The 22,854-nt window shown below is 52.3% G+C and overlaps 1 protein-coding gene across 1 annotated transcript in view; it reads right to left on the reverse strand.

The window, feature by feature from the left end:
- The window catches only part of HSPA4 (heat shock protein family A (Hsp70) member 4), a 711,161-nt gene that overhangs the window by 190,401 nt on the left and 497,906 nt on the right, over positions 1-22,854 (reverse strand). Inside the window, exon 15 of the mRNA XM_069652484.1 lies at positions 6,118-6,243. Coding sequence (XP_069508585.1) covers positions 6,118-6,243 — 126 coding nt within the window. The remainder of the gene's footprint in view (positions 1-6,117; positions 6,244-22,854) is intronic.

Consider the following 22,854-nt stretch of genomic DNA (forward strand, 5'->3'; position numbering starts at 1 on the left):
GGCATCCTCCAAGTCCAACGACGACAGGAAATCGCCCTCCTCCAGCTGTCCCGGCGCATGCTGGAGGTTGACCATACAGAACTTCTGTGCCTTGATGTACTTGTTCAGTCGTCGTAGGTACAGGATGGGGCGCCATCCTCCTGTCTTCTTTTTTACGAGGAAGTACCTTGAGTAAACTCCAGAGCCCCGAAGCCTCTTTGGGACGAGCTCGATGGCACCCTTCTTGAGCATCGCCCTTACTTCCAACAGTAGTTGAGGAATGTGCTTTTCCTTCATGGCCACGGGTGGCACGCAAGGGCACTTCTTCTGAAACTCGAGGGCGTGCCCTTGGGCCAGGGCGTCCAGCACCCAACCGTCGGTGGAGATGGACTCCCACACGCTGATGAATCTCGCCAGCCGGCCTCCCACCGGGGTGCTTTGGCGGGGGCCCGACCCCACGGTCGGTTCAATCTTGTTTGGAGGCCGCTTTGCCTCGTCGACGACGGGCACCACCTGACTTGCCGCGTCCCCCGTAGGCTTCCTGGGACGAAGATCTTGCCGGTAAGTAGAGGAGCCACTGCCGGATCCCTTGGAGGCGCCTTGTCTGCTTCTGGAGCTCCGAAAAGGATGGCCGTCGTCGTTGGAGCACTCCCAGTGCCCGGGCAGTCAGTCTGTCTTGATGGCCTGAAGGGACTCATCAACCGCCTTCCCAAAAAGGTTGTTCCCGTCCAAAATCTTGGTTTGTACGGCCTGGCGGAAATCTGTGGCCTTGAGCCATCCTCGTTGTCTCAAGCAAACGCTGTTGCCCAACTGACGGAAACCGGTGTCGGCGATGTCCGTTGCCACCGTGATGGCGTGGTCCAAATCAATCTTCCCCTCCTGTAGGATTTCAAGGGCCTCAGCCCTTTTGGTGTCCGGAAGGAAGTCTAACAGAGGGGCGATTTTGAACCACAACTCCCTGTCGTACCGGGCTACGATAGCCAGGGCGTTGGCCGCCTTGATAGTCGTCGCTGCGGATGAGATGATCCGTCCTCCCATCGTGTCCAACTTCCTGCCCTCGCCGTCCGGCGGGGAAGTTGATGTCGAGGCCGATGCCCCCCCAGCTTTCTTCTTTGCCGCCGAGACGACCGATTCCGGGGTAGGTTGTGCCCGAAGGCACAAGGGGGCAGCGTCGGGGATCCGGTACTTCTTCTCGTACTGGTCCCTCTTTGCCGGCGCCGTGGCAGGGTTCTCGAGGAGGGCGAGCCCCTCATCCCAGATGTCATCAAGAAGCGGTACGGCGAGGACCGTCTTCCTTTTAGCCTTGCGCCGTTGGTAAAGGAACCCATCTTTCTTCTTTTCTTCTGGGCAGAGCTGAAAAAGCTCGGATGCCCTGGAAATCATGGCATGAAAGGATCCAATCTCGCCGGGCGGGGACGCCCGAGCAGGGGGTCATGGGGGACACGTCCCGTCGTCGCCTCAGTCGTCATCTGTACCTGTCGTAGCCGTGTCCATGCCTGTATCATCTCCGTGGGTAGTAGACCGGGGGGAAGGCAGAGCAGGCCACAGAGGTGGGAGAGGTGGCGTAGGATGCATCGTCCTCTTCTTATGCGGTGGACTCTCCGAAGGTCCCGGCTCCGGTTCCCCCTATCGGGTCTGGCTCAGGTACCTCCGTCGGGGGAAGGGGCAACCTTGTCCTTATCTCCGAGCATAAGGACTGAATTGCTGACAAAATGGCCGCCGAGGTGTCCTGTGGCGCCGGAAACGACGGGTGCGAGGGCTCTTGAGGAGCCTTGTCTGCGACACCGTCACCCTCGTCGGGATCCCTCCCGATGGGCTGGGCCTCTTACACGACTTCGATGAGCTCTTCAGAGGTCGTGTCCGTATCCATGATGGCCACCAGCCCCTCCCCCACCTTTTCCAACGAGGTCTTCTCAATGGGCCTGAAAGACTACTCCCTCCGCAGTGGCAGGGAGACTCTGGGTCCTGAGGGCGCCTCCACTGGTGTAGCCTCCACAGACTGAGCCAGGGCCGCAGCAAAATCCTCAATCGAGGTCTTAGCAGGCTGAATTATGGCCATCGTCACCTTCTGGACGCCTGGGGCCTTCACCTTGGGGGGAGGGTCCGAGCCTCGCTCCCCCTCTGCCGGAATCTTCGAGATCGACCAGGGCCTCTCCAGAAGCTTTGCCGGGTTCTCGGACTTCTTCTTACCCGAGCCAGAGCGTTGGCTCGTGGTTGATGGCGCCAGGGAGGATGCGCCCTGCCTGGCAGCCAAGGAGCCCGACCGTTCAGCAATCCCGGTGCCCGCGGACTCATGGTGCTTAGCCTTTTGTTGGGCCCCCGTCGCCGGGGCGCCCTCACAGGACTTAGAAGACCGCTCAAGACTTCTTTTTCTTCTTCTCGTCTGATGGGCTCTTCCCTTCCAGCCAGTTGGCGAGACGGAGGTGGCGATCCTTCATGGTCTGCTCCGACATGTTCCCACAAAACGCACAGTCCTTCTCCTGGTGCATCTTGTCCTCATGGAGACAGTAGAGGCATAACGAATGCTCGTCCTCCTTGAAAACATTCTGAAGCTGGCATCCAGGGCAGGTCCTGAACAGCTTCCCGGGCGTCAAGCTTCCTGTCTCCTGGGCCATGTCCGGGGTAGGCCTCAGAACTTCTGGAATCCTCCAAAAGCGTAACTCGACGAAATCTTCACCCTTGAGGGGCGTTGAAAACTCCGAAACAGATCCCAGTTGATCGGATGTAGAACGGTGGAGCTTGAGGCTCCATTTAACCGAAAAATGAGAAAATATCTCCTGAAAAAGCGCGAAAACGCAGCAAAAGCTCAAGAGCTACAGCACAAGGACTCCCAACACTTGAACGTGCGGTACAAATCTGAGGATGGCTGCCGGAGGCGTGGCTTAGGGAGAGGGCAGTCATTGGCTGGGGGCAGTATGACCCAGAGACCACAAATCAGAAACCGATACTGATTTTTTTTTCTATACCGAGGATTCCCGGCCTGACGACAGGGAATATTCATGAGCATGTGAATCCATGCCAGACCCCATGCTGGAGAAATATCCTTTCTTACCTGGTTCGCTGGGATGACTTCTAGTGCATCCTTTTGAAGCAGTGTTGCTATATCCTCAAGAAGGAGGTGTTCTTCCTTCGAGTGAGTCTCGACGTGGGGGATGGTTCTGTGGTCGATGGAATAGTTTCACACAATAACCTCCCGCCACGGTGGATAGCACCCATTTGTCTGATGTGATTTCCTCCTATGCTTGGGTGAAGTTTGAAATGCGCCCTCCTACTGAAGTGTCATGGGATGGCACCTGAAGCGGGTAGTCACCGTTTTGGAGGTGTGGCTCCATCCCTAGAAGCGGAGGACCTCCTCCGGCCGTGAAATCTGTGCTGTCCCCTTTGGTAACCCTGTGAGACCTGGTCTTGATTGTTACCCCAGGACGATCCCCAATTTTGATTGTAGCTTGAACCCCTCTGAATTTGGTCCGCACAAGCGACGAAAATTACTACTACAATGGCCTTTCCGAAGAGGATGTTGGGCTCAATAGGCGTATTAAGAAGCCTAGCTTGAGTCTCCTGCTTGAAGCTGGACTGGCGTTGCTACACATGTCTCAATTTTTCCTTCTGCAATAATTCTGCCTGCATCGTCAGTGGCGGCTAAATTACTTTTCAGAATGCAGCTTGAAACTGCTATGCCTTCTGCCGCTACCAGGGCCAATTGTGTCTTAAGGGGTTCAGGAGCTGTAGACAATGCAGACACCTCATCCCATTTATGGCAGTTATAACTTGCCAGAAGTGTGATATTGTTGGCGATTCTCGCTTCAAAGGCAGCCGAAGACGCTACTTTCCTCCACATAGTGTATAGTTTACTTTACTTGTCAGGTGGTGCCTCTGAAGAGGCTAAGGGTGTCCCTGCTCTTTCTTGTTTTAACTACAAGAGAGTCTGGTTTGAGCTGTCTCCTGATAGTATCTGTGGGAGCCGGGCAGAAGAGCTTCTCGGTGCGTGGATTAACTGCCTGCATCTGGTTAAGTGTCCCCAGAGAGGGGTGGATCCTGTGCTGGATAGACTGCAGGATGGGAATGAACTGCATGAATGCTTTTTTTAATCCCCTAAAATGTCCTCAACAAAGTCTTTGTCTTGTGGAGTTTCCCGTGTTTATCTGAAAATGCTCAGCTGCCTTGATGAGCATTTTTTGTAGTGGCTGGTTGTCTATTGGCAAATCTGCTACTGGGGGGTCTAGGGTGACGGGAGAGGCTATGTTATACATCTCTCCCTCTGCATCGTCATAGTCCTGTTCTGTGCCCTCATGAGCTTCATTGTCCTCATGAGCTTCAGTGTCTTCATTGTCGGCATCACGGTCATACAGCTCAATGAAGGGTGGGTCCCGCTGGGGTTGGATAACCATGTTATCAGGACGAGACCTTTTAGGAGGGGGATGAGGAGTAGGGGCATCTGCAGGGATTTGGGAACCAGAGGCAATTTTAGTGGGAGGGGTGATTTGAAAGTTTTGGAAAGAGTCTGGGTTATTTTCGAAAACATTTGCCATAAAGGGCATCCTTCTCATGACTATCAATGTCCTCACATGTCCATTGGGCCGAGCTTGGAATGGACATATGGCCTAATAGGAAAGTCTGACCTTGATGTGTGACTGGGACTTGAGGGGAGGGTGGACCCTTGTTCTTTAGAGCTGCTGACAACGATTCCTCTTCCTGTGGAAGCGAATCCCTTTCCTGGTGTGGACGGGAATCCCTCTCCCTGGGTGTTGAATGGGACCTTTCCCTATGAGAGATCTTAGAAGAGTGTTTCTTTGACTCCTCCCACTTCAGTAGGCTCTTTGTAACCTGTTTTTAACCAGGTGGGCTAATCCCGACTGTTAAGGGCTTTTTGCCGTCGTCAACAAGGCAGGTCGAACTTCGGCTGTGGAGTGACCAGACCATTCGAGAACGGATTTAGGCATGACATCTGTGCTGTCTTTCGACAGTCTGGGCCTGTCCTGTGGCGATCGGGACCTCAAGTGCCCAGAGGACAGGGATTCTGTGGACATCTCCTTAGACGTCGTGTGTGGTCCCTTGGTCGACAAACGTGTCAAGTCATGGCCCTTGGCCGTGTGTTTAGTGGTAGGGGCAGTGTGAGCACCGATGCTGCCAGGGGTCTTCCCTGTAACAAGGCTGCCGGCCTGTCTGTCTGGGTCAGGGGCTTGCGTTTGGGAAACTGACGTGTCGCTTTCACCATCCGAAAATGTGGTGTTTCTGCCATCACTTTAAGTGCCCGCAGCGTCCAGGGTGGCCTCTGCCTGCATGGCATGGTGGGGCCAGCACTTAAACGGCCCTTTAACATCTTAGGTTTAAAGAGCTTACAGGCTCGACAGTTTCCTTCGACGTGATCCCGTGGGAGACAAAGGTTGCACACCAGATGCTTGTCAACCCAGGGGAATTTTCTGTTGCAACTTGGGCAGAACTTGAAAGGGGTTCTATCCATAACTAAATGAAATGGCAGCTAGGCGAAGATCATGTATGAAAAGGGGTAAATACATTCTCCAATGTCCCCCCCCTCCTTTCCCTACTGTGTGGGCCGAAGCGGCCCTCCAAGGCCAAAAGGACCAGTTGATGGGAGTTTAATTTGATGGTCTTCTTTACCGCTGTCGGAGATGTTATCGATAGTTGGTGAGCGAAAGATATAAAGGATAGGAAGAGTAACATTGATTAATCGATAGCATTATGCCAAAATCAGAAATCTGAAATTTCGCGTCCGTCTACGATGGCGGATAAACAAATATCTGAGGGACCTCGATGTGTGAAGGACCATGGGGTACAGTGGACATCACACTAGGGATAGTATTACTGGCACACCCTGTCGATGTTGCTTTTCGAAAACGAATACTCCACAGCTTCCACTAGATGCCGGCCTATGCACGGCATGTGATCTAAGCAGATTCCACAAGCCTCAAATATAAAAGTGAATTGGCCTGGCTGAATTGTTTTCTTGGTCACAGAATATGTGCCCACTTTCGAACTTAGTCTAACTTAACCACACACATGCTGCAGCTTTAGAAGCAGAGTATAGATCTTCAAAGCTTGAGCAAATATAAGGAAAAATACAAAAACACATGGGAGTGCAGGGTTTAATGCTACATTTTAAAATTAAATGCTACTTACATTTTCACTCACAAACTTTTCATATACACTGCAGACTTTGTCTCTCATTTCATACACATATTCTTCTACTGCATTCTTGGCATCATTTCGCTCTTTCTCCAGTTTGTCCTGCATGATCATTTTACCCTGTAGAAAATTAGAACAAGCTTTGTAGAAACCTATCATCATCACTCTACAAAAAAGCAAAAAGAAAACCTACTCCTTGTATAAATCTTAGCCTGAGAAGGTCCCAGAACCCACTTCAAAATACATTTGCACTCAGTTCACCAGCAGATGTACTCTGTTACAATATGAGCACAGTTGATGGGCAACTCAAAACACCTGGCTCCATTAGAGAAATTGCAATTCATTGGAAAAGCTATGTGCAACAAACACTGCTACAAAAGTTCTAAAACATTTTTACTTACTCATAGAAGAAGTTACTTCTTACCTTGTAACGTTCTTTCGACGGGATGTTCCTCCGACGTATTCCTCATCTCAGATATATATCCTTCCAGCTCTGCTGGCCTCGGAAATTTTTTTCTCTAGAGGGTGCTGCGCGTCGACGTCCCTCGAGTCGATGTCCCTCGACAGTCGCCAAATCGACGCTCGACGTCATCCTGCCTATAAAGGCCGCGCGCAGCGTCCGTTGCTCAGCCCACAGTATTACTGTCTGGACTAGACTAATCACCCTGAAGGAGCATAAGCTGCAACAAGGGAAGTAGAACTGCGGGGATGGATGGGAGGGTCGATGAGGAATACGTCGGAGGAACATCCCGTTGAAAGAACGTTACAAGGTAAGAAGTAACTTGTTCTTCGAAGGGATTGTGTCCTACGACGTATTCCTCATCTTAGATAGGCTCCCATAGCAGTATTCTATATTCGGAGGAGGGAGTACTGACTTCACGCTGTCTTCTATTGATGAATAGAATGCAGTACAGCCCTTCCAAACCTAGTCTCTTGACTGGAGGAGGAATCCAGATTGTAAAAACGTGTAAAGGTATGGACAGACGACCATGTAGCGGCCGCACATATGTCTTTAACCGGCACGCCTCTTTTGAGGGCCGATGAAGGAACAAGTTACTTACCTGTAACTGTTGTTCTCCAGCATGGGTCTGGCATGGATTCACATGCTCATGAATATTCCCCGTCGTCAGGCTGGGAATCCTCGGTAAAGAAAAAACCAGTATCAGTTTCGTTTCTGATCTGTCTTTCGTAGTAACAACCAATCACTGGTCTCTGCCTCATACTGACCACAGCCAATGACTGCCCTCTACCTAAGCACCGCCTCTGGCAGCCATCTTCAGATTTGGAAGCACGTGAAGTGGCAGTATGACCAAGTGAAGAGCCGCAGAGGGGTAGGCGGGAGGGTTCGCATGTGAATCCATGCCAGACCCATGCTGGAGAACAACAGTTACAGGTAAGTAACTTGTTCCTTCTCCAGCATGGGGTCTGGCATGGATTCACATGCTCATGAATAAATACATAGCAGTACACACATGCACAACCACGGGAGGTGGCAAAGGCTCAACATTAAGCATTGCATCAAACTCAACATTAAGCATCTTACCTCCTCACCAGGCTCACCTCAGGCGAACAGGTTGCGCAGCACTGCTTGGCCGACCCTGGACTCCTCCCTGGAATCCCGATCGACGCAGTAGAACTTTGTGAAGGTGTGCGTCGACCTCCACGTAGCAGCCCTGCATATGTCCAGCAGGGGCACACCAGAAAGGAACGCCGTGGTAGCTGCGATCGCTCTGGTGGAATGGGCTCTCGGACGGCCGGGCAGCGGTCGGTTCGCCAACCGATGACAGTACATGATACAGCCGGAGAGCCACCTGGAAATGGAAGCCTTCGAGAGAGCCTTCCCCTGATTGACAGGTCCAAAGTTCACAAAGAGTTGTGACGTCTTCCGAAAACACTTCGTGCGGTCCACGTAGAACTTCAGCGCTCTAGCCACATCCAGCGAGTGCAAAGTCCTCTCAGCCGGCGACGAAGGCGACGGGAAGAATACAGGCAACACCAAGGTTTGTTGAGATGGAAGTCCGACGGTACCTTGGGCATGAAGGAGGGGTGCGTCCTGAGCACTACCCTCGTGTCGTGAAAAGTCAAGTACGGGGCCTTGCAGGAAAGGGCCTGGATCTCTCCCACCCGTCGTGCGGAGGTGATGGCCACAAGAAACGCTGTTTTCCACGACAGAAACTTCAACGGGGCCGAGTGCAGAGGCTCGAACGGAGGTCCCATGAGCTTGGTCAGCACCACGTTGAGCTCCCATGCACTCTTTCACCAGACGATGAGACCACAAGGACGTCCGTCCCGTGGTTCTGGTGTATCGGGAGATCGCAGCAAGATGAATCTTGATGGACGCGTGTGCCAGTCCAGCTTTAGCCAGCGTCAGCAGGTACGGCAGAACTTGGGGAGCCGTAATCCGTAGAGGGTTAATCTTCTGTGCGTGGCACCAGACAGAGAACCTCTTCCATTTGTGTCCGTAGCATTTAAGAGTCGAGGACGCCCTGGCCTTTGCAAGAACCTCTCTGCAGTCGGCCGGTATGTCGTATCCTCCAAACTCTAGCGCTGCAGGAGCCAGGCCTGCAAGTTCAGCGATTTCGGGTCGTGGTGGAGGATGGCGCCTCCTTCCCTGGAGAGCAGATCCGCGTCCACCGGCAGCTTGATTGGCGGGGACGCTGACAAGCCCAGAAGGTCCGGGAACCATATCTGCCTCGGCCACGCAGGTGCGACGAGGATCATCCTGCACCGTGACCTCTTGAGCTGGTTGACGAGCCGGATTAGCAGTGGCAAAGGAGGGAACGCGTAGAGGAACAGGCCCTCCCAGGGGAACGAGAAAGCATCGCCCATGCTCCTCGCCTGGGGAAACCTGCTGGCGAACCTCCGGCACTTGGAGTTCGTCGCCGTCGCGAACAGGTCAATCTGGGGTGTGCCCCACCGTCGGAAGAGGCGATCCACTAGATCCTGCCGTAGTTCCCACTCGTGGCACGAGCGCAGCTCCCTGCTGAGTGAGTCGGCGATGGTGTTTTTTATCCCTGCCAGATGAAACGGCACCAGAAACATCCCTTGGGCGACTGCCCAATGCCACAGGTCCTGCGCCTCCTTGGACAGTGCTGGGGACCTGGTTCCACCCTGTTTTCTGATGTAAAACATGGTGGTGGTGTTGTCGGTGAAGATCCTCACCACCTTGCCCTTGAGGGACGGAAGGAAGGAAGGACCTGAGGGCCCAAAACACTGCACGGAGCTCCAGGACGTTGATATGTAAGGATTTCTCCGTCGGGAGCCAAAGGCCCCTTGCGTGCAGATTTTCGGTGTGCGCTCCCCACCCTTCCAGGGAGGCATCCGTGGTCACTGTCTCCTGGTGGGCTGGGGTCTGGAAGTCCATGCCCGCCGTCAGATGCGCGCGGGTGCCCCAACACCGGATCGCTCGTCGGAAACTCTCGTCGAGTTTGATCCTTTCCTCGAAGTTGCCCGTCATTTGGATCCAGCGCACGTCCAGGAACTCCTGCAACGGGCGCATCCGGAGCCTGCACATGGGAATGAGGTAGTTGAAGGAAGACATCATTCCGAGGAGGGACTTGATGGACCTCACCTTGGCCGCGTCGGCCACCAACATGCGCTGCACCTTGCCCAGGATGGTCCTGGTCCTCTCCTCCGACGGGGAGGCCCGAAGGGACACTGTGTTGAGCCTCGCTCCCAGAAACAGAGTGTCTTGCGCGGGTACCAGGTGGGATTTGGCGTAGTTCACGGAGAATCCCAGGTCCGTGAGAAGTTGGACGGTCCTTGCCGTGTGGACCACGGCGAGCTCCCTTGTCTTGGCTCGGATGAGCCAGTCGTCCAGGTAGGGGTAGACGTGGATCCCTTCGCGGCGCAGCTGAGCCGCCACCGGTGCGAGGCACTTGGTGAACACCCTGGGTGCCGACCGTAGACCGAAGGGGAGGGCTTTGAACTGGTAATGCCGCCCTTGGACCACAAACCTGAGGAATTTTCGGTGCCCCTTCAAGATGGGAATATGGAAGTAGGCATCCTCCAAATCCAACGACGACAGGAAGTCTCCTTCCTCCAGCTGACCCAGGACGTGCTGGAGGGTGACCATCCGGAACTTTTGCACCTTGATGAACTTGTTCAGACGTCGCAGGTCCAGGATGGGGCGCCATCCCCCCGTCTTCTTCTTCACGAGGAAGTATCTCGAGTAGACTCCGGAGCCCCGAAGCCTCTTTGGGACGAGTTAGATGGCGCCCTTCTTGAGCAGCGCCTTCACCTCCAGGAGAAGTTGAGGCACGTGAAGCTCTTTCCTGGCCACGGGGGGGACGCGCGGACACTTTCTTTGAAACTCGAGCGGTAGGAGGAGAAACCGCCGCCGGAAACTTTGGAGGCGCCCTTGCCTCCGCTGCTCCGAAAGGGCATCCGTCGTTGTTGCAGAACTCCAAGGGCCCGGGCCGTCTCGGTGTCCGCTTTAATGGCCTGAAGGGAATCGTCCACCGTTTTCCCAAACAGGTTGTTCCCATCGAAGGGCATGTCCAGGACTCTGGTCTGAACGTCTTGACGGAAGTCCGTATCCTTGAGCCATCCACGCCGCCTAAGGCAAACGCCGTTGCCCAACTGGCGGAACCCAGTGTCGGCGATGTCCGTCGCAACGGTAATGGCGTGGTCCGAAGCCACCTCACCTTCCTGCAGGATCTCCAGGGCCTCTGCCCTCTTGTCGTCCGGCAAGAAGTCCAGCAGGGGAGCCAGTTTGTACCAGAGCTCCCTGTCGTAACGGGCCACGATAGCCAAGGCGTTGGCAGCTTTAATCGTCGTCGCTGCAGACGAGATTACTCTGCGTCCCATAGCGTCCAATTTCTTTCCCTCGCCGTCCGGTGGGAAAGTCGATGTGGAGGCTGCACCCCCCCCCCTTTTTTCCTGGCCGCCGCGGAGACGACGGAGTCCGGGGTAGGCTGCGCCCGGAGGCACAGGGGGGCCGTGTCCGGGACCCGGTACTTTCTCTCGTACCGGTCTCTTCTAGCTGGCGTCGTGGACGGGTTCTTGAGGAGGGTGAGGCCCTCATCCCAAATGTCGTCCAATAGAGGCACCGCGAGGACCGTCTTCCTCTTGGCCTCGCGCCGCTGATAAAGGAAACCTTCCTTCTTCTTCTCCTCAGGGCAGAGTTGGAAAAGCTCGGATGCCCTGGCGATCATTGAGTGGAACGATCCAATCTCGTCGGGCGGAGAAGCCCTGGTGGGAGGCGACGACGGTACATCCTCGTCGTATACCTCGTCGTCCGTACCCGTCGCTGCCGTGTCAGTCCCCGTATCATCCCCTCGGGCGGACGGGGAGGAGGGCTGGAAGGGGCGCGACGGCTGAAAAGGAGGTGGAGGGTGGATCCTTCTTTTCTTGGTAGGGGGAACACCAGAAGGTCCCGGTTCTGGGTCCCCCGACGGGAGAGGTTCCGTCGGCAACGGTAGTCTCGTCCTTATCTCAGAGCATAAGGACTGTATAGCCAACAAAATGGCCGCCGAGTTGTCTCGCGGCGCTGGCAGAGGGGAATCCGACGGGCGATCAGGGGCCCCGTCGGTACCCTCGACGATGTCGTCGTCACCTGCGTCGGGATCCATCCCGACGGGCCGGTCTTCTTCAACGCCGAGGCCGTGGCTGAAGACCTCGACCAGCTCCTCCTCCGAGGTTGAGGCCGAATCTACGACGCCCTGCCCCCCCTTTTTCTTCCCCACGGGGGATTTCACGGGGGTCCTATCGATGGGCACAAAAGAGGACTCCCTCCGAGGTGGCAGGGAGACTCTGAGCCCCGAGGTCGCCACCACTGGTGTAGCCTCCACAGGCTGAGCCAGGGCCGCCGCGACAGTTTCGATAGAGGGCTTGGCCGGATGGATTAAGGCCTTCACCACCTTAGGTGCGCTCACCGCCTTATCCTTGAGGGGGGGGGGGGGGACACTGCCTCGCTCCCCCTCCGCCTTCGAGCTCGACCGGGGCCTCTCCAGGAGCTTCGCCGGGTGCTCAGCCTTCCTCTTACCCGACCCAGAGCGTTGGCTCGTGGTTGATGGTGCCGGGGAGGATGCGCTCTGCCTGGCGCCCGTAGAGCCCGACCGTTCGGCGCTCCCGGTGCCAGCGGACTCGCGGTGCTTGGCCTTATGTTGGACCCCCGTCGCCGGGGCGTCCTCAAAGGTCTTAGAAGACCGCTCGGATTTCTTCCTCTTCTTCTCGCCGGACAGGCTCTTCCCTTCTAGCCAGTTGGCGAGACGTTGATGGCGGTCCTTCATGGTCCGCTCCGACATGTTGCCGCAAAACGCACAGTTCTTCTCCACGTGCGTCTTGTCCTCATGTAGGCAGTAAAGACAAAAAGAGTGTTCGTCCTCCTTGAAGACGTTCTGCAGCTGGCATCCAGGGCAGACCCTGAACAGCTTTCCGGGCGTCGAGCTTCCCTTCTCCTGGGCCATGGCCGGGCCTGAGAAACTTCTGGAGTCCTCCAAAAGCGTAGCTCGACGAAATCTTCACCCTTGAGGGGCGCAGACGAATCCGAAACGGGTCCCCGTTGATCGGATGGAGAGTCGGTGGAGCTTGAGGCTCTTTTGACCGAAAAAACGAAGTTTTTGAGAAAAAACGTGAAAAAATAGCACTAACGCTCGAGAGCAATAGCACGAGGATCCCAACACATGAACGTGCGGTAAAAATCTGAAGATGGCTGCCAGAGGCGGTGCTTAGGTAGAGGGCAGTCATTGGCTGTGGTCAGTATGACGCAGAGACCAGTGATTGGTTGTTACTACGAAAGACAGATCAGAAACGAAACTGATACTGGTTTTTTCTTTACCGAGGATTCCCAGCCTGACGACGGGGAATATTCATGAGCATGTGAATCCATGCCAGACCCCATGCTGGAGAAGCTGCAATACCTCTGGTCGAATGAGCCCTAAGGTTTTGAGGGGGCTCTTTCCCTGCCAGTTTATAACATTCCAGAATGGCTAGAATGATCCATCTGGAAATGGTCTGCTTAGTTATTGGTAACCCCAGCTTGTGACCTGCGTAACCTACAAACAGCTGGTCTGCCTGTCTTATCCTGGCTAGTCTACTAATGTAAAAACTTAAAACCCTCCTAGGGTCTAGTCTGTGTAACCTCTTCCTCTTTCCCCGGGTGAGGAGGAGGATAGAAAGATGGTAGGGTAATCTTCTGAGTGATATGGAATTCAGAAACCACCTTTGGGAGGAAATTAGGCTTCACTTGCAGGACAACTTTGTCTTTGTGAAAGATTGTATGAGGGGGTTTACAAGAAAGAGCTTGTAATTCGCTCACCCTTCTAGCAGATGTAAGTGCTATTAATAAAACAGTTTTAAGGGTAAGGAATCTTAACAAACAAGAATGGAGAGGTTCGAAAGGTGTACCCATCTGGAAAGTTAGTACTAAGTTTAAATCCCATAGGGGAACTTGGAATGGTCTTGGGGGATAAACATTGGTTAACCCCTTTAGAAACTGTATTACCAAGGGTAATTTGAAATAGGATGGTTCTTCCGCAGTACGCTTAAAGATAGATAGCGCTGCGAGATAGCCCTTAATGGTGCCAACTTGAAGGCCTGAATTTGCCAAATATAGTAGGAAGGACAAAACCATTGGTGTACCACATGAAAATGGGTCGATATTCTGTTCTCTACACCAGCTGCAAAATCTGTTCCAACGGCAGCGGTATAAAGACTGTTGCTGGCCTCCTTGCCGAAAGCAACACCTCCATAACATCATCAGGGAGGTCCCAATCCTTGTACCTCAGCCGTTCAGAAGCCAAGCGTGAAGGTTGAGGGTTTTGATGTCTGGATGGAGAACCTGACCTCCCTTCTGTGAGAGTAGGTGCTCTCTGAGAGGAAGTCGAATTGGAGGGCAGATGGACAAGTCTAGAAGGTCCGGGTACCACGTTCTCCTGGCCCAATCCGGGGCAATTAGGATCATGGTTCTCCGGAATCTTCTCAACCTCCTGATCATTTGAGGAATGACAGGGACCGGTGGGAACGCGTACAGAAGCGGAAACTCCCAGTCCACTATGAACGCGTCTCCCAGAGCTCCTCTCGGAGGAAATTCCCTTGAGCAGAACAGGTCGCATTTCCTGTTTAGGCTGGTGGCGAACAGATCTACATGAGGGGTTCCCCAAAGGGCGAAGATCTCTTGAAGGACTTCCTGAGCTAGCTCCCACTCATGGGAGACTGTGTTCTGCCTGCTCGGAGCGTCCGCTGTCAAGTTCTTCTCTCCGGCTAGGTGAACTGCCGATAGAGAGATTCCTTCTTGGATTGCCCAAAACCAGAGCTGCATCGCCTCTCTGCACAGGGGTAGTGATCCTACGCCTCCTCTTTTGTTGAGGTAATGCATGGCCACCGTGTTGTCTGTCATTATCAGGACGTTCTTCCCTTGTACAGCTGGCAGGAAAGCCTTCAACGCAAGTCTGATGGCTCTCAGCTCTAACAGGTTGATGTGTAGTCTGGACTCCGATGGAGACCAACGACCGCTGATGGTCAAGTCGTTGGCGTGGGCTCCCCACCCCGTGAGTGAGGCATCCGTGACTACTGTTATCTCCGGCCAGGGTTGCCAAAACTGTTCTCCTTTCAGAATGTTCTCCCGACAGGCCCACCACTGAAGGTCTCGAGCCACCCTGCCGGGAACCTGAAGAAGATCTGTCATTCTCCCTGAGAATTGTGACCACTGAGTCCTCAGTGCCCACTGGAGGGATCTCATTCTCAGGCGAGCCTCTGGCACAAGGAAAATGCAGGATGCCATGAGGCCTAGCAACCTCAAAAAGTCGAAGGCTGGTAGACGTTGGGCATGCTGGAACTTGGTAACCATCTGTAGAATATCTTGAGCCCTCACCTCTGGTGGCGAGGCTTTTCCCAGGGAAGTATCCAGGATCGCTCCTATGAACTGGAGTCTCTGCAATGGTATCATTTGTGACTTCTTTAAATTGAGGGAGAAGCCCAGCCTGTGAAGGAAATGGCACACGTGATTTAGCTGGATCTGAGCTTGCTCCGGAGAAACAGCCCTGATCAGCCAATCGTCCAGGTAGGGGTAGACGTGAATCCCTTCCCTCCTTAGACTTGCAGCCACTACCGACATTAACTTGGTGAAGACCCTCGGGGCGGAGGTCAGCCCAAATGGCAGTACTCGAAATTGATAGTGAGAGTTGCCAATTGCGAACCTCAGGTATTTCCTGTGTTTGAGATGGATAGGCACATAGAAATAAGCATCCTGAAGGTCCAGAGATACCAACCAGTCCTGAAACTGAAGGGCCTGGAGGATCTGAGAAAGAGTGACCATCTTGAATTTGTCTTTTCTGAGGAATTTGTTCAATTCTCGCAAGTCCAAGATGGGTCTCAGTCCTCCGTCTTTCTTCGGAATGAGAAAGTAAGGGGAGTACCAGCCCTTGTTCCTCTCTGCTACAGGTACCGGTTCTATGGCACCTTTCTCTAGCAGGTCCAAAATTTCCTGCAAGAGGAGCGGATCTGGAGCTTTCTGAGAGCTGATCCCCGGAGGATGACTGAGGTATACGTAGGAAAGGCAGGCAGTAGCCTTGGGCGACTGTTTCCAATGCCCAAGCATCTGACGTGATAGCCTGCCATACCGTCAGATGTTGAGTGAACCTGCCTCCTACAGGTGTCCTGTGAGGGGAGTCCTCAGAGTGGTTTTGGGGCGGCTGATGCAGATGCCGATGGTAAAGAGGCACCTGCTGTTGCTGCGGCTTTAGAATATCTACCCCGTCCACCTCGGGTAGTTCTTCTTTGACCCCTTTGAGCCGGTCGTCCTCTACCTCTTCCGAATGCGGAGTAGAAGCGAAAGGACTTGCCCCTCGCAGATGTTCCTGTGGGACGAAAAGGAGTCTGACGGATTGCAGCTCCTAGGGATTTTGCTGCAGCTTTTGAAGTTTGCAGTTTCTCTAAACTGTCATCCGCCTTTTTCCCGAACAAAGAAGAGCCATCGAATGGCATGTTCAAGAGCCTGGCTTGCACATCTGGGGCAAAACCCGACTTTCTCAACCAAGCGAATCTCCTGGTTGATGTACATGCCGCCATTGCTCTGCTGATACTGTCAGCCGAATCAATGCCCGTCTGGAGGGATTAACACAGCGTCTTTACCGTCCTGTATAATATTCAGGAACGCATCCCTCTCTTCTCCCTCCGGGATGCAGTCAGCCGCTGTAGAAGCACACTCCCAAAGTGTATGGCTGAACCTAGCAAGGGTGCAAGTAGCATTAACAGACTTTAACGCCATGCTACATGCTGAAAAGACTTTCTTTGTCATAGCATCATATCTTTTATCGTCCCTGTCCTGTAGGACTGTAGGATAAGCCGTCTTGACATCGGTAGAGGATGCTACTTGTACCACCAGACTTTCTGGGGATGGATGTTTAGACAAAAACTCTGTGTCTGTGGAAGATACCCTGTACTTTGCAGACAGTTTTTTATTTACTGCTGGTATTACATCTGGGGTTTCCCAGTTTGTCATGATCTTTCTCTGAAGAGCTTTATGAAAGGGCACCACAGGATCCTCTTGTGGGCCTTTGTCAAGAATATCCGTGAGGTCATCTTGATGGAAAGATTGTGAAGGTGCAGACCACCCCATGAACTCTGTAATCCTGGCCATTAAGGCTCTGTAGGGGGTTTCAGCATGCTCCCCCGGGTCTGGCTTAGCAAAATCCACCTCAGGGGAAGTGTCTAACCCACTTGCCTCATGTAAAGAATCATGATGATCCTTTAATCTGCGCTCTTCAGAGGAAAATTCCTCTCTAATTGGGGTTACAGGTCCCTGTAACTCAAAAGTGTCTTGTTCAGACAAATCACCCTCTTCTAAAATTGAGGATATAGTTCTCAATTGTTCTGAACTCATAAAGGGAGTAAATCCCATTTCCAAGGCAGAGGGTGCCGAACTTGTCATTATTGGCCTCGAAAACGTCGATGTCGTCGGCGCCGACGTCGAAGGCTTCGAGCGTGGCGTCGAAAACAGAGGTGGAGGCCTCGAGGACCTCGACAGAATTGGAATTCTACTCGACAATATCGACGCTGAGGGCCTGGGGATAGTCACTGGATGTGTGGTCACCGTGACTTTTCTTTGAGTCGACGCCGGTGTCGAGGCCGGCGTCGAGTCGACAGACCCGTGTGTCGAAGGTCCCCTCGACAACGGCGCCGAAGACATCGACGTCGACGGGACCTTCGTCAACGGCGGAACCTTCGAGGAAGGTTTGGAGGTCATAGTCCAGCTCGAGGGTTCGAAACGCGCTCGAGAGGTTTCTTTCGGCGGGTACTGCGACTCGCAGCGTTTTTGACCTTCGGGTCTTTCGACCAGAGCATCGCTCTCGGCAGTCTTCGAGGGGGTCGAGGCCGCTTTCTCGAAGACGATCATCATATTCTTTCGGAATTCCTCCCATTCAGCCCGGGAACTATGTTTCGTGGGGCAAGGGATTCTTTTGGCGAAAGAGGAAGAGGAAGACGGAGAAGGGGTTCTTCGACGCCTCCTCTTCGAGTGCTTCGATCTCGAGGAGTGATGAGACCCACTCCGAGACCTGGAGCGCGAATGGTGATGAGGAGACGAATGTCTCGACTTCGTCGACGAAGAAGAAGCTTTAAAAATCTTACCTTTCTGAAGGAGCTCCCCCCTAAGCTCCTTCAGGGCCTTAGCTGTCATGGACATACAGTCCTCGCATTCCGAACAATGGTGTTCAGCTCCCAAGCACCACAGACAATTTCTGTGAGGATCGGTCAACGACATCTTTTTCCCACAATCTCGACATTTTTTGAAGCCGGATCGAGGAGTTGTCGGTTCCGACGAGGAAGCCATCGAGTATGGATCGAATAACTCGAGGTAAATAGGATTAATCTGACTAAGAACTGAGCAACGGTATTCCGAGGCACCGAGTAAGCGCGGAAAAACGGAACTGAGCAACGGATGCTGCGCGCGGCCTTTATAGGCAGGATGATGTCGAGCGTCGATACAGCGACTGTCGAGGGACATCGACTCGAGGGACGTCGACGCGCAGCGCCCTCGAGAAAAAATTTTCCGAGGCCAGCAGAGCTGGAAGGATATATATCTAAGATGAGGAATACGTCGGAGGACACAATCCCTTCGAAATGTTCGATTCTCCTTCCCCGATTCCTTAACCTAAACCTAGAGCCAGCAGATGGTATCGAAAAATAGTTTCCAAGTAGGGAGCGTAGTGTACTTCAGCATCAACACTAGGACAGCCTGCTCTATAGCTCTGCGCCAAGACCACAGTTCACTCTATGAACCCCACGCTCAGAAGCCGAGGGAAAATAACGTTTAATTTTACATTTCTTATTCATTTTTGTTGAATTAATGTCTCTTCTGAGGGCCTTTACCTACATGTGGGATAGTCCAAGAATGTGCTAAATCAGTGGGGGAGACAAATAGTAACAGGGTGTTGGGAAGTATTCCTCTTTTTTCCTTCCATTTCTATGGACCCCCAAACTGGCTGCTTTTATTTTTATATCTGACCTCTTCTTTTTACAGTGCAATGAAGCCTCAAGCTTCAGTACACTGGTGTTTGCTTATCTGTTATGGGGAATGAACAGGTTACTTACCTGTAATTATTATTCACAAGCATGGGTCTGGCATGGATTCACATGGTCATGCATAGTCCCTGTCAGGCCGTGAATCCTAGGTAAAAGAAAAAACTGTTTCCCTTATAAACTGTCTTTCTCCTATAAACCAATCACTGTACTCTGGGTCATCCTGCCCCAGCCAATGCCTGCCCTCTCCCCAAGCCCCTCATCTGGCAGCCATCTACAGATTTGGTAAGCACGCAAAGTGGCACTATGAGGCAGTATGAGCCGCAGAGGGGCAGGAGGGAGGGTTTGCATGTGAATCCATGCCAGACCCATGCTGGAGAATAACAGATACAGGTAAGTAACTTGTTCCTTCTCCAGCATGGATTCATATGCTCATGAATCAAGAATACATAGTAGTACAACATTACACAACCATGGGCGGTGTAAAAGCTCAACAGAAACAGATGGTTGCGTAGCACTGCTTGGCCGACCCTGGACTCCTCTCCCGAATCCCTATCGACGCAGTAGAATCTTGTGACGGTGTGCGTGGACCTCCATGTAGCAGCCCTGCAGATATACAGCAGAAGCACAATGCACAGGAACGCAGTCGTTTCAGCGATCGCTCTGGACGAATGGGCTCCGACAGCCGGGCAGAGGTCGGCTCGCCAACCAATGGCAGTGTGTAATGCAGCCAGAGAGCCACCTGCAGATGGAAGCCTTGGACAAGGCACCACATGTTTGTTTATTTGGTATGGCGCGCAAAACCCAGAGGTAACAGGGTGCAACAGAGGGCAGGAAGATAAGGTTACATAAAAACTTGGTTACAGGGTAGGCACATATTAACATACAGTAATTACAATTCAGCATATACATAGAAACATTCAGATAGGCTTTAGTCTGTGGGTATGATCAGTCATGGGGATCACTGGATCGTAACCACGTAAGAATGTTACGCCTGAAGCTGTGGTAGGATTGGTCAGCTCTGGTGTTGAGGGGGAGGGCGTTCCAGTGTAGGGCTGCCATGACAGGGAAGCTACTGCTGCCCGTTTTCTTTTGTCTGAATTTGGGAACCTGGAGTTGGAAGGAGTTAATCGTTCCGGTGGGGAGGGTGGAGGTCTTTTTTATTATTCTGGCAGCGAGGTAGGAGGGGACTGCATTGTTCAAGCATTTGAAGGTAAGTGACGCTGTTTTGAGTGCGATGCGGTCGCAAATTCTGAGCCAGGTGTGTTCTCTTTTGTTGGAGATGTGTTCTTTGGAAGGTAGGTTGAGGGCTGTTCGGAGTGCATTATTTTGCAGTGTTCGGAGTTTGTTAATGATGTGTTTGTTGGCTACTAGGTACATGGTGTTACAATAATTAAGTTTGGAAAGTATTAGGGCATTAGCTATGATGATGCAGCTGGCTTGGGACAGGAATGCTCTGATTAACTTGCAGGTGTAAGCGGTGGAGGAAGCGAGTGAGTTTACTTGTTTATTTAGTGTTAAGGCCGAGTCTAGGTGAAAGCCTAGGGTTTTCACTGTTTTGGCGGCTGGGATATTACCACCATCGATGTTGAACGCTTTGTAGCTGGGGCAGAGTTTTTTTAGGTTAGCGTTGGAACCAAGGAGCAGGATTTCGGTTTTCTCATCGTTCAGGCAAAGGCCGTGTGTGGCCATCCATGCCTGACTGATGATATATTTTGTTTTCCAAGGCCGTGTCCGAGTCAAAGTTGCCCGAAAGGGGTATGAGGATCTGGGTGTCGTCTGCATAGTTAGTGTATGAGACACCCAGTCTGTCCAACTTGACAAATAGGGGCTTGGTAAAGATGTTGTAGAGGGTCGGGGAGACGCAGGATCCCCGAGGCACACCGCAAGTTATGCTGATGGGGTCTGCTGAGGCTATTGAGGAGAAGACACTCATAGTGCTGTTGTCTAGGAATGACTGTATCCAGTGTATGGCCTCTTTCGAGAAGTGGGCTGCTGAGGCCAAGTATTCGCAAAGGACTGTGATCCACCAGGTCGAAGGCTGCCGACAGTTCGAGGAGGAGTAGCATGGCGGTTTTACCTTTGTCACCGATTTTGTTGATCTGGGTTTTTAGGTCGATAAGAGCTGTCTCTGTGCTGTGTTGTGGTCTGAAGCCTGATTGGTGTGTGTCTAATAGTTTGTGGGTTTCTAGGTATTGCTGGATTTGTAGGTATGCTACTCTATTATCTTTAACAAGAATGGTACTGTGGTTATGGGTCTGTAGTTGGTGGGAATAGCGGGGTCTAGAGTTTGCTTCTTGAGCAGAGGCAGGACCCAAGATTCTTTGAGATTATTAGGTATGGTGTTAAGAGAAGGATGTGTTGATCAGTTTGGTCATAAAGGGGGCTAGATCCCTGGCAGCATCCTTAATTATTTGGGGTGGGCAGTTGTCACCTTTGCAATTCGATGGTTTAAGTTAGGCTACGACCCTTTCAGTTTCTAGGATAGATATTTTGGAGAACCTGAACGGATTCGGTTTGGGTGGATTGGTTGCTCTTGCATGATGATATAGTGGGGCTTAAGGAGTCTTTTTAGTTTGATTTTGGTTTGGAGCGTTGCGATTGTTAAGAGCGTTTTGCATGCCGGTGCACCAGTGCTTGTCCTTTGTTATGTCAGGCGGGGGTATTGGGGATTCCAGTTCCCTTAGTAAAGCAAATAGCTCTCTTGTATTGGAGTTGGGAGTTTTCTATTCTTTCGTTGAATAGGTTCTTTTTAGTGAGAAGGATTTCTTTTTTGTAATTATTGGCAAATAGTTTGAGCTGTAGTTTGTTCTCTTCTGTGGGAGTGTTGCGCCATTGGGACTCTAGTTTCCGTTTGCGCAATCTTAGTTCTTTTAGGTGGGGGGTGAACCAATTGTTTAGGTGAGCTCGTTTGCTTTTTTGCATTTTTAGTGGGGCAATGTCCGTTTTTCATGGCATGGTTGTAGCTTTCTACAAGGCATGCAGGATTTAGGTTGTCGGGAAGGGCATTAAGGGTTGGCAGTAAGCATGGTATAAGATTGTCGGGGGTTATGTGTTTTTTTTTAGCTCTAGTAGGTAGGGGTGGTGCCATGGTCTTTTCTTTGTTGACTTCTTTATTAAGTGATAATGTGAAGTCAATGAGATAGTGGTCTGTCCATTGTTGGGGGGTGGTTTTATGAATGGTGGTATCACAGTTCAAAGTGACAATCCAGTCCAGGGTCCTACATGTGTTGTGGGTGGGGGTGAGTACTTTTTGGAGTAGGCCATGTTCAGCTAGCATGGTGGCTATGGCTTGTGCTGACTTGTCAGGGTCGTTCAGGCCAAGATTTAGGTCGCCAAGTAAAAGTAGTTGAGGTGTCTTTAGTGTTGTTGGCTATGAGGCTGGATAGGTCTGGTTCAAATGAGCCAATGGGGTCGGGAGGCCTATATATGAGGTCTATGGTTATGGTGCGGCAATTGGAGATGGGTAGTTTTGCCGTGAGGAGTTACAGGATTTGAGGGGCGATTGGTTGAGGAGTCTTAGGTCCAGGTCGCTTCCACTTATGCCCATAGCACTTAAGAGTTTACGACGTCCTGGCTTTGGCAAGGACCTGCCTACAGTCTGCATGCAACTCGTATCCTCCGAACTCTAGGGATGCAGGAGCCATGCCCTCAGGTTCAGCCATCCTAAGTCGTGGTGCAGGATTGCGCCTCCTCCGTTGAGCAGACCCGTGACCACCGGCAGCTTGATCTGAGGCGAAGTTGACAGACAGAAGGTCTGGTTACCACATCTGCCTCAGCCACGCCAGGGCGACGAGCATCATCCTGCATCGGTACCGTTTGAGTTGATGACTCGCAGCAGGAAAGGCAACGCGTACAGGAACAGTTGTTCCCACAGGATGGATGAAGTGTCACCCATGCTCCTCGGCTGGTAGAACCTGCTGCTGAAATTCTGGCATTTGGAGTTTGCTGCCGTCACAAACTGATCCATCTGGGGTCTGCCCCACTTGAAGATGTCCATCTTGTTGAAATGAGCACTTGTGGCAGGAACACAGCTCCCTGACGAGGGAGTCGGCGATGGTGTTCTGGACTCCTGCTAGGTGAAAAGGGATGAGGAACATCTCTTGGTCAATGGCCCAGTGTCACAAATCCTGCGCCTCTTTGGAGAGTGCTGGGGATCGGGTGTGTTAGGCAAAGTTTCTATGCAGTACCCTTTGGGACCACTACACACAAATAGGACTACAGGTGTAAGCAAAACCAATCTTTGGTATTAGTCTGTACTACACAGTT

Source organism: Ambystoma mexicanum, chromosome 3p (genome assembly GCF_040938575.1).
Source record: "Ambystoma mexicanum isolate Mex_15411 chromosome 3p, UKY_AmexF1_1, whole genome shotgun sequence".
NCBI lineage: Eukaryota > Metazoa > Chordata > Amphibia > Caudata > Ambystomatidae > Ambystoma > Ambystoma mexicanum.